We start from the raw sequence: 12,500 nt of genomic DNA on the forward strand, positions 1-12,500 counted from the left end.
CACACTGACACACACACTGACACACACACTGACACACACACTGACACACACACTGACACACACACTGACACACACACTGACACACACACTGACACACACAACTGACACACACACTGACACACACACTGACACACACACTGACACACACACGATAACGGTAGTCAGAAATAGTTTGAATTAAGTGAGAACAATATGAGTGGCCCTGTTGAAAGAAGTGTCACTCTGAAGCAGCAGAGTTTGTTCATCTGGCCTAGTTATTATAAATAGTATTGTCTGGGGTTGTCATGTACCACAGGACACCATGTTGGGGTTAGTTCCACTAATTCAATTCTATTTCAATTACATCTTCCTGTAAATTCCATTTAATTCAATTCAAGTCTTTACGTTGAGAGATAGGGCAATTCTTGTCAATTCCTAAAGTTAGGTCAATTCCAGCAATTCAATATGATCCCCAACAATTCCACAAATCTCAATTCAAATTCCCTCAGGCTTTCAGGCTAATCACGGTTCAGACAACCTAGCTATCTGGAAATATAGAAATACAAGCTGAAATGATTCAAATTTCATACAGCATTTGCAAACACATGCTAACACATGCACTCTACACACCAGTGGATCTGCTGAGGGGAGGACGGCTCATAACAATGGCTGGAATGGAGTGAATGGAACAGTATCAAACATATCAAAGACGTGGTTTCCATGTGGTTGATACCAGTCCATTGACTCCATTCCAGACATTGTTATGAGCCGTCCTCCCCTCAGCAGGTCCACTGCTACACAAAAATACATTTTAATATTGTTATTTTGCTGTATTGTGTATTCTGTATTGTAGAGATGTTATAGTAGAGTAGTGTGTAATAATGTGTTGGGTTATGTATTCTGTATTGTAGAGATGTTATAGTAGAGTAGTGTGTAATAATGTGTTGGGTTATGTATTGTTTTATTGTGTGTAATTGTGATTGGACCCCAGGAAGAGTAGCTGCTGCCTTGGCAACAGCTAATGGGGATCTGGAATAAATACAAACACAAAACTAATTCTGCAGTTAATGTTTCATACTAAGTCCAGTAATTCCATTATCTGGGAAATGCACAAATATTACATTCCAATGACATTCCAAACATTATATGTTTTTACAATTCAAATTCAATTCAATTTCAATAACATGAAAATGTTTGAAATTCGAATTGAATTCGACGTACATTTTTCACTTCATGAGTGAATTGAAGAATTAAATTGTAATTGACCCCAACCCTGCAGAACACACGAACATGTTGTTGTCTTCATCATGGCTCACAACAAGATGGCTGCTGGGTTCTTTCTTTGTGTGTCTCCCTCTGTACTCTCTGAAAAGCAGGGGAAGAATTAGTATTTCTTATGTATGGAGTTTGGTTGCAGAGGGACATAAAGAGGGACAAAAAGAGACAGAAAGAAAGAGGTTAGTGTCTCGGTGTGGCCTTGCAGAGTGTTAGCTGTGCTCTCTGAGCGTGTCTGTCTACACAGGCAGAAAAGGAGGCCTCTCTTTCACAGAGAAACAAAGATAGCTGTAATTAATGACCGTGAGCGCTGGCCAGCACTCTGTGTGCGTGCATGCGCCTTTCTTCTGACAACTCCGACTTAATTAAAACTTAAGACCCCTGAAAGGGCCCCTGACTGTCACGGACATCCCACTGCCTCGTGAGAAAAACCTTGTACGTTTCTTTTTCTGAAAAAACAAAGACCAAGAGAAAGAGAGAAGGGGGGGTGATGTGCGTTAGATATGTGGCTAATCCTTAGTAGTCAGGTTTCTCTCTCTCTCTCTCTCTCTCTCTCTCTCTCTCTCTCTCTCTCTCTCTCTCTCTCTCTCTCTCTCTCTCTCTCTCTCTCTCTCTCTCTCACACACACACACCTGCAGCTTGACGGCATGTTCCCCTCTCTGTATTCTATCAGAGGATCAGTTAATCAAGCTTCTAGCCTGGCCTTTTGTTTCTGCCCATTGTTCATTAGGTCGCCAGCTATGGAGACACACTTGATATGCTTGGCTTCCCCGGATGTATGAGGCTGGGAGGAGGGGGGTGTTAGTGGAGGGCAAGCGTGGGGGTAGGGGAGTTGGTCAAAATTCAAGCTTACAACTGACAGCACCTTCCCTGCTGTTCATAATAACAACTAGAGCTGGACAACATGCTTCTCACATACAAAACAGCTCTGCCTCTACACACTCTTAGTCTTATGACTTTTAGGTTCTTAGTTTTAGTATTTTGTTTGAAGAGTAGATTTAGGAAGCTCAGCTAGGTACATACACACACTCACACACACCCTCTCACACACACTGTGAATCCTAACACTTCTGTTGTCCTGTGTCTGAGAAATAACAGGTTTTTCAAATGAACTTTTGAAAAAACCTTTTCAAAAACTAAATTTTGTCTCTCCTCTCCTCACATTATCTCCCCTCTCCTCACTTTGTCTCTCTTCTCCTCACTTTGTCTCTCCTCACTTTGTCTCTCTTCTCCTCACTTTGTCTCTCCTCACTTTGTCTCCCCTCTCCTCACTTTATCTCTCCTCTCCTCACTTTGTCACCCCTCTCCTCACTGTATCTCTCCTCTCCTCACTTTGTCTCTCTTCTCCTCACTTTGTCACTCCCCTCCTCACTTTATCTCTCCTCTCCTCACTTTGTCTCTCTTCTCCTCACTTTGTCTCTCTTCTCCTCACTTTGTCTCTCCTCACTTTATCTCTCCTCTCCTCACTTTGTCACCCCTCTCCTCACTTTGTCTCTCCTCTCCTCATTTTCTCTCTCCTCACTTTATCTCTCCTCTCCTCACTTTGTCTCCCCTCTCCTCACTTTATCTCTCCTCTCCTCACTTTGTCTCTCCTCACATTGTCTCTCCTCTCCTCACTTTGTCTCTCCCCTCCTCACTTTGTCTCCCCTCTCCTCATTTTGTACCTCCTCTCCTCACTTTGTCTCTCCGCTCCTCACTTTGTCTCTCCTCTCCTCACATTGTCTCTCCTCTCCTCACTTTGTCTCTCCTCTCCTCACTTTGTCTCCTCTCTCCTCACTTTGTCTCCCCTCTCATCACTTTATCTCTCCTCTCCTCACTTTGTCTCCCCGCTCCTCACTTTGTCTCTCCTCTCCTCACATTGTCTCTCCTGTCCTCACTTTGTATCTCCTCTCCTCACTTTGTCTCCCCTCTCCTCAATTTGTCTCTCTTCTCCTCACTTTGTCTCCCCTCTCCTCAATTTGTCTCTCTTCTCCTCACTTTGTCTCTCCTCTCCTCACTTTGTCTCTCCTCTCCTCACTTTGTATCTCCTCTCCTCACATTATCTCCCCTCTCCTCACTTTGTCTCTCTTCTCCTCACTTTGTCACTCCCCTCCTCACTTTATCTCTCCTCTCCTCACTTTGTCTCTCCTCACTTTGTCTCTCCTCTCCTCACATTGTCTCTCCTCTCCTCACTTTGTCTCTCCCCTCCTCACTTTGTCTCCCCTCTCCTCATTTTGTACCTCCTCTCCTCACTTTGTCTCTCCGCTCCTCACTTTGTCTCCCCTCTCCTCATTTTGTACCTCCTCTCCTCACTTTGTCTCTCCTCTCCCCACTTTGTCTCTCTTCTCCTCACTTTATCTCTCCCCTCCTCACTTTATCTCTCCTCTCCTCACTTTGTCTCTCCTCACTTTGTCTCCCCTCTCCTCACTTTATCTCTCCTCTCCTCACTTTGTCTCCCCGCTCCTCACTTTGTCTCTCCTCTCCTCACATTGTCTCTCCTCTCCTGACTTGAGTCTCCCCTCTCCTCACTTTGTCTCCTCTCTCCTCACTTTGTCTCCCCTCTCCTCACTTTGTCTCTCCTCTCCTCACTTTGTCTGCCCGCTCCTCACTTTGTCTCTCCTCTCCTCACTTTGTCTCTCCTCTCCTCACTTGAGTCTCTCCTCTCCTGACTTGAGTCTCTCCTCTCCTCACTTTGTCTCTCCTCTCCTCACTTTGTCTCTCCTCTCCTCACTTTGTTCTCCTCTCCTCACTTTGTTCTCCTCTCCTCACTTGAGTCTCTCCTCTCCTCACTTGAGTCTCTCCTCTCCTGACTTGAGTCTCTCCTCTCCTCACTTTGTCTCTCCTCTCCTCACTTTGTCTCTCCTCTCCTCACTTTGTTCTCCTCTCCTGACTTTGTTCTCCTCTCCTCACTTGAGTCTCTCCTCTCCTGACTTGAGTCTCTCCTCTCCTGACTTGAGTCTCTCCTCTCCTCACTTTGTCTCTCCTCTCCACACTTTGTTCTCCTCTCCTCACTTTGTCTCTCCTCTCCTCACTTTGTCTCTCCTCTCCTCACTTTGTTCTCCTCTCCTCACTTTGTTCTCCTCTCCTCACTTGAGTCTCTCCTCTCCTGACTTGAGTCTCTTCTCTCCTCATTTTGTTCCTCCTCTCCTTCTTGTCAGTACCATCGGGCTTTTCTTCCATCCGTTTATTACCATCCTTTCTTTCTTCTAAGCACACTGGATTTGTTTTCCTGTCCGCTCAGAAATATCCTTTGTTTATGTCTCTTTCCTACATTTTGAACATTGGCTCTACTGTATTTGTCCTACTAGATGATAGTGAATCCCAGAATACTGTGCTTCAGGTATAGGCAAGTTTGCTGTCTGCACCTTTGTCCTTGACCATCAATCAAAAAGCTATTTCTCATACAAATGTTAACAATCTCTCTACTCTCTCCTCCTCTCTCCTACAGCACTTGCAGAAGCAGGAGAGTGCGTGCAGCGGTGAGCAGTGTGTGTACTACTGTGCCCTGTGTGACTACTCCACCAAGGCCTGTCTGAACCTGGTGCAGCACGCTCGCTCCCCCCGCCACCAGCAGAACGAGGGTCTGAGGAAGCTACAGCTCCACCAGCAGGGACTGGGAGGAGAGGAAGATGGCCTGAATCTACACCAACTCTACCACGTCAAAGACTGCCCACAACAACAAGGTAATGGTTTAGTCGTTTTTTATATGGGTTTTCTTGGATTTGATTTGAAACATGGGACTTGGACCCACAGCATACTAGTCTAAGTCCTTGTTTCCCCCATTCTTTACCCACGCCCGTTCCTTCCTGCTACCACAACCAAACCATCTCTCCCTCCATCTCTTCCTCCATCTCTCCCTCCATCTCTCCCTCCATCTCTCCCTCCATCTCTTCCTCCATCTGTCCCTCCATCTCTCCCTCCATCTCTTCCTCCATCTCTCCCTCCATCTCTCCCTCCATCTCTTCCTCCATCTGTCCCTCCATCTCTCCCTCCATCTCTTCCTTCATCTGTCCCTCCATCTCTCCCTCCATCTCTTCTTCCATCTCTCCCTCCATCTCTCCCTCCATCTCTTCCTCCATCTCTTCCTCCATCTCTCCTTCCATCTCTTCCTCCATCTCTCCCTCCATCTCTTCCTCCATCTCTCCCTCCATATCTTCCTCCATCTCTTCCTCCATCTCCCCTTCCATCTCTACCTCCATCTCTTCCTCCATCTCTCCCTCCATCTCTTCCTCCATCTCTCCCTCCATCTCTCCCTCCATCTCTTCCTCCATCTCTCCCTCCATCTCTTCCTCCATCTCTCCCTCCATCTCTTCCTCCATCTCTCCCCCCCCCTCCCTCCATCTCTTCCTCCATCTCTCCCTCCATCTCTTCCTCCATCTCTCCCTCCATCTCTTCCTCCATCTCTTCCTCCATCTCTTCCTCCATCTCTTCCTCCATCTCTCTTTCCATCTCTCCTTCCATCTCTCCCTCCATCTCTGCTTCCATCTCTCCCTCCATCTCTTCCTCCATCTCTCCCTCCATCTCTTCCTCCATCTCTTCCTCCATCTCTCCCTCCATCTTTTCCTCCATCTCTCCCTCCATCTCTCCCTCCATCTCGTCCTCCCTCCCTCCCTCATCAAATAAAATCAAATGTTATTTGTCACATGCTTCGTAAACAATGAAATGCTTACTTCCTAAAAATGCAGAGAGAAAAAAATTGAAAGAAATGAATAAAAATAGCACGAGGAATAAATACACAATGAGTAACGATAACATGGCTATATATACAGGGTACCAGTACGGAGTCCATGTGCAGGGGTACGAGGCAATGCAGGTAGATATATACATGTATATGTAGGGATAAAGTGACCAGGCAACAGGATAGATAATAGACAGTAGCAGCAGTGTAAGTGATGAGTCAAAAGAGTTAGTGCAAAATGGGTCAATGCAGACAGTCCAGGTAGCTATTTGATTAACAATTTTACTACCTATTTAGCATCAATCCCTCCCTCCATCCCACCCTCCTTCCCTCCATTCCTCCCTCCCTCCAGTCCTCCCTCCCTTCTTCTCTCCCTCCATCCCTCCCTCCTTTCTTCTCTCCATCCTTCCCTCCCTCTCTCCCTCTCTCCAACTCTACCACGTCAAAGACTGCCCACAACAACAAGGTAATGGTTTAGTCGTTTTTTATATGGGTTTTCTTGGATTTGATTTGAAACATGGGACTTGGACCCACAGCATACTAGTCTAAGTCCTTGTTTCCCCCATTCTTTACCCACGCCCGTTCCTTCCTGCTACCACAACCAAACCATCTCTCCCTCCATCTCTTCCTCCATCTCTCCCTCCATCTCTCCCTCCATCTCTCCCTCCATCTCTTCCTCCATCTGTCCCTCCATCTCTCCCTCCATCTCTTCCTCCATCTCTCCCTCCATCTCTCCCTCCATCTATTCCTCCATCTGTCCCTCCATCTCTCCCTCCATCTCTTCCTTCATCTGTCCCTCCATCTCTCCCTCCATCTCTTCATCCATCTCTCCCTCCATCTCTCCCTCCATCTCTTCCTCCATCTCTTCCTCCATCTCTCCTTCCATCTCTTCCTCCATCTCTCCCTCCATCTCTTCCTCCATCTCTCCCTCCATATCTTCCTCCATCTCTTCCTCCATCTCCCCTTCCATCTCTACCTCCATCTCTTCCTCCATCTCTCCCTCCATCTCTTCCTCCATCTCTCCCTCCATCTCTCCCTCCATCTCTCCTCCATCTCCCTCCATCTCTCCCTCCATCTCTTCCTCCATCTCTCCCTCCATCTCTTCCTCCATCTCTCCCCCTCCCTCCATCTCTTCCTCCATCTCTCCCTCCATCTCTTCCTCCATCTCTCCCTCCATCTCTTCCTCCATCTCTTCCTCCATCTCTTCCTCCATCTCTTCCTCCATCTCTCTTTCCATCTCTCCCTCCATCTCTTCCTCCATCTCTCCTTCCATCTCTCCCTCCATCTCTGCTTCCATCTCTCCCTCCATCTCTTCCTCCATCTCTCCCTCCATCTCTTCCTCCATCTCTTCCTCCATCTCTCCCTCCATCTTTTCCTCCATCTCTCCCTCCATCTCTCCCTCCATCTCGTCCTCCCTCCCTCCCTCATCAAATAAAATCAAATGTTATTTGTCACATGCTTCGTAAACAATGAAATGCTTACTTCCTAAAAATGCAGAGAGAAAAAAATTGAAAGAAATGAATAAAAATAGCACGAGGAATAAATACACAATGAGTAACGATAACATGGCTATATATACAGGGTACCAGTACGGAGTCCATGTGCAGGGGTACGAGGCAATGCAGGTAGATATATACATGTATATGTAGGGATAAAGTGACCAGGCAACAGGATAGATAATAGACAGTAGCAGCAGTGTAAGTGATGAGTCAAAAGAGTTAGTGCAAAATGGGTCAATGCAGACAGTCCAGGTAGCTATTTGATTAACAATTTTACTACCTATTTAGCATCAATCCCTCCCTCCATCCCACCCTCCTTCCCTCCATTCCTCCCTCCCTCCAGTCCTCCCTCCCTTCTTCTCTCCCTCCATCCCTCCCTCCTTTCTTCTCTCCATCCTTCCCTCCCTCTCTCCCTCTCTCCAACCCTCCCTCGCTCCCTCCCTCCCTCCCTCCCTCACTCCCTCTCTCCATCCCTCTCACCCGCCATACTCAGATCACGTCTTTTGAGTCAGGCAGTGCAGTCCACCTAATCTCCCCAAAATGAGCACGCTGTTCCCATTATGGTGCTACGCTTATATCACCACACACACACACACTCTGCCGTCCCCTGTGCGGGGACATCCCAGGCATCCCAGACTTATGAAACTCTGCCTTTGGGAGGATCACACACACACGCACGCACGCACGCACACACACACACACACACACACACACACACACACACACACACACACACACACACACACACACACACACACACACACACACACACACACACACACACACACGTCTTTCCCTGGAGTGAGCCTTCATTTCCTTTCTCATGACCAAAGCAATTTGGCTTTCATTTAAAAGCCCAGGGTCTGCCAGCCACTAATAAGTGTAGCAGAACTGTAAAACATTCTGAGAGACCAAAAAGATGAATGGTTTTCTTTGAGTCGGGGGGTTACGGTGTAGGGGGGGGGCTGTAATTTAAACCAGAAGACACAGTCATAGTCTATTATATAATCATTCCTATGCTAATCCGGCACAATGAAATGAGTGCTTAACTTGTTTTTGCTTTGCTTGACCTGTCGGGAGGGACGGCTAACACGTTTTGAATGGCATTCCAGTGCACTTTTAGTGTGTGTGTGTGTGTGTGTGTGTGTGTTAGACATTAATCTGTGCTCCCCAAAGTGTCCTGTTTATATATGGACCCGCAAACCAGATGTGTCCAGTACTGAGAACCACATGTGATAGCAGTTCTCATTCTACACACACACACACACACACACACACACACACACACACACACACACACACACACACACACACACACACACACACACACACACACACACACACACACAGCCTTGGCCGTATGGAGAAAAGTAGAGAGAGCTGCCATATTGAGAGAGAAGTAGGCCGTTTATACGTTTGGTTTTAATTAGAAGTGGATCACAGGTGATTCAGATTTGGGTTGGGTCCACAAGGGAGTTGGGTCCACAAGACAAGCCAGGATAGATAAATCATTACTGTGCCTTTTAACACACACACACCCCTATTCTCCCTAAAAGTTTATTCTGTCTCACACACATACACTCACACACACTCACACACACACATTCACACACACACTCACATACACTCACACACACACACACTCACACTCACACACATTCACATACACTCACTCATACACACACACACACACACTCACACACACTCACACACACACACATTCACATACACTCACATACACACACACACACACACACACACACACACACACACACACACACACACACACACACACACACACACACACACACACTCACATACACTCACACACACTCACACTCACACACACTCACTTTTTTTCTCCATTCAATCTCTGCTCCTGTCCATTTCGGTCTCCTCCACAACTTACTATGCAAATATTTTTTTCAAATGTTCCACTGTTAAACAAATTGTTTTTTGGGGGGAGGGGGGTATATACCCCCAGTTGTATGCCACATAGTGCATTTCCACTAAGGAGGATGTGTAGGGTTTGAGTTGATGCTGCTGGGCACGTTCTTGGATGCTCTGCTTATTCCCATACTGCATCATTTTTTGGGGAACCGCGGTATTATTTCACCACGTACCTAGTAAAACTGATTTACCTGTTTCCTTTTACACTATAAAGGAGACAGTTGGAGAGAAGTGTGGATATTCATTTCAGGCCTTTCAGAATACCTGAACTTTCTTTGCAATGGAGCAGATGTGATTGTATAATTGCCTATAGGGAACAGACTGAGTACATGTGCATGATTATGTGCGTGTGGATGATTATGTACATGTGGATGATTATGTGCATGTGGATGATTATTATGTGCATGTGGATGATTATGTACATGTGGATGATTATGTACATGTGGATGATTATGTGCATGTGGATGATTATGTACATGTGGATGATTATGTACGTGTGGATGATTATGTACATATGGATGAATATACATGTGGATGATTATGTACATGTGGATGATTATGTACGTGTGGATGATTATGTACATGTGGATGATTATGTACATGTGGATGATTATGTACATGTGGATGATTATGTGCGTGTGGATGATTATGTACATGTGGATGATTATGTACATGTGGATGATTATGTACGTGTGGATGATTATGTACATGTGGATGATTATGTACATGTGGATGATTATGTACATGTGAGTTTAGCATTTGTTTCTGCTGCTGCATAACTCCTGTCCTGTACAGTTTCTATTGGTTAGTTACTGGTTGCTATGAACCATATTTATTGAAGTGCTGACAGGTGTCTTTCTGTTAAAGCAGAACTCTGGCACACTGGGAATAACAGCCTGCTATTGCTCAGGACTATACCTGTGAGTGGATTTCATGAAATAGGTTTGATGCTGGTTTTATTGTCTAATTATTAGGACTTGTTCTATCTGTATGTGGGGCTAGGGAAGGTGGACGAGAGTCGCTGTAGTCGAGAAAATAGTATTTATCTCACTCTCTCTCCCACCCATTTCCCTGTGACTTCTCAGTAAGTTAGCCGTGTAGTAATCAACATGTCTCGCTTCTTGTGGGTGTGTCTGAGAATCTCTCACTGCCCGTTGTCCCTAGGTGACGGTAACTCCCCATGTCATTGCAGAGTTGTCTCCTCATTTACTCTAGGTAAACACCATAGAGCTAAGTGTGTGTGCGTGTTTGTGAGCGTGTGAGTGAGCATGTGAGTGTGATGTGGTTAAACATGAGTTTTAAGTGGAGTTCCCCCATTTGTAAATCAATGTAATCTAAGAGCCGGCCAACGCAGCTTTTTACACACACTTGAGCTTGTTAAAATGGTTTCCCCATAAAAACGTGAAACAAAAACACTCACCGCCCATGTTCTGTACCCATGTGTGTGTGTGCACGTCCTTCATGTGTGTGTGTGCACGTCCTTCATGTGTGTGTGTGCACGTCCTTCATGTGTGTGTGTGCACGTCCTTCATGTGTGTGTGTGCACGTCCTTCATGTGTGTGTGTGCACGTCCTTCATGTGTGTGTGTGCACGTCCTTCATGTGTGTGTGTGTGCACGTCCTTCATGTGTGTGTGTGTGCACGTCCTTCATGTGTGTGTGTGCACGTCCTTCATGTGTGTGTGTGTGCACGTCCTTCATGTGTGTGTGTATGTGTTTATGAATCCTCCTACCCTATGGAGAATCAGCAGAGTTTAAGGAAATTGACTTGATAGAGAATGCCAGTTTAGATCCCAGACAGGGAGAATGAATTCCTCCACAACATGACACAGAGAGTTCAGCCATTTTGTTGTCTGGCTTTGAACAGCGGCCAAAAGTTGTTAGTCCAAATGAGATGATTGTTTTTCCCTCCGTGTTTGTATAACAGAGTTAGATGGTGAATAGAGCTGCTATGAGAACATTAACATAGATGTACATGCAGGACAAATGGACTGGTTCTCAGTCACGTTTTTCCATCCTCAGTTTTAAGATGAAACTAATGGCTGATAGATAATGTTTGAAACTGTGACAGACTCACTGTTATGTTATTGAAGGAAAAAAACATGAAATGTAGTGTTAAACGATAAGAGACAAAGAATCTGAAGCGAAAAGGCTTGATTGTGCAGTAGTTGCTTCTGAAAGTGTATCTGTGTGTGTAGTGCTGCTCCATTAGACTGTATATCTCCCTATGAACCAGCCCTATGGACCAGCCCTATGGACCAGCCTTATGGACCAGCCTTATGGACCAGCCCTATGGACCAGCCTTATGAACCAGCCCTATGGACCAGCCCTATGGACCAGCCCTATGAACCAGCCCTATGGACCAGCCCTATGGACCAGCCCTATGGACCAGCCTATGAACCAGCCCTATGGACCAGCCCTATGGACCAGCCCTATGGACCAGCCCTATGGACCAGCCCTATGGACCAGCCCTATGAACCAGCCCTATGGACCAGCCCTATGAACCAGCCCTATGGACCAGCCCTATGGACCAGCCCTATGAACCAGCCCTATGGACCAGCCCTATGAACCAGCCCTATGAACTAGCCCTATGGACCAGCCCTATGAACCAGCCCTATGAGCCAGCCCTATGAACCAGCCCTATGGACCAGCCCTATGGACCAGCCCTATGGACCAGCCTTATGGACCAGCCCTATGGACCAGCCTTATGTACCAGCCCTATGGACCAGCCCTATGGACCAGCCCTATGGACCAGCCCTATTAACCAGCCCTATGGACCAGCCCTATGAACCAGCCCTATGGACCAGCCCTATGAACAACCATTCTCCATCCATCAGACCAAGCAGTATGAAACAACCGTTCTCTATCCATCAGACCAAGCAGTATGAAACAACCGTTCTGCATCCATCAGACCAAGCAGTACGAAACAACCGTTCTCCATCCATCAGACCAAGCGGTACGAAACAACCATTCTCCATCCATCAGACCAAGCAGTACGAAACAACCATTCTCCATCCATCAGACCAAGCGGTACAAAACAACCGTTCTGCATCCATCAGACCAAGCAGTACGAAACAACTGTTCTCCATCCATCAGACCAAGCAGTACGAAACAACCATTCTCCATCCATCAGACCAAGCAG

General features: G+C 46.4%; 1 protein-coding gene across 1 annotated transcript in view; it reads left to right on the top strand.

Annotated features, from left to right (window-relative positions):
- The window catches only part of zfhx4 (zinc finger homeobox 4), a 130,631-nt gene that overhangs the window by 72,106 nt on the left and 46,025 nt on the right, over positions 1-12,500 (top strand). The window contains 1 exon segment of the mRNA XM_064949289.1: positions 4,682-4,916. Coding sequence (XP_064805361.1) covers positions 4,682-4,916 — 235 coding nt within the window.

The sequence above is a fragment of the Oncorhynchus masou genome, chromosome 30 (assembly GCF_036934945.1).
Source record: "Oncorhynchus masou masou isolate Uvic2021 chromosome 30, UVic_Omas_1.1, whole genome shotgun sequence".
Classification (NCBI taxonomy): Eukaryota; Metazoa; Chordata; class Actinopteri; order Salmoniformes; family Salmonidae; genus Oncorhynchus; species Oncorhynchus masou.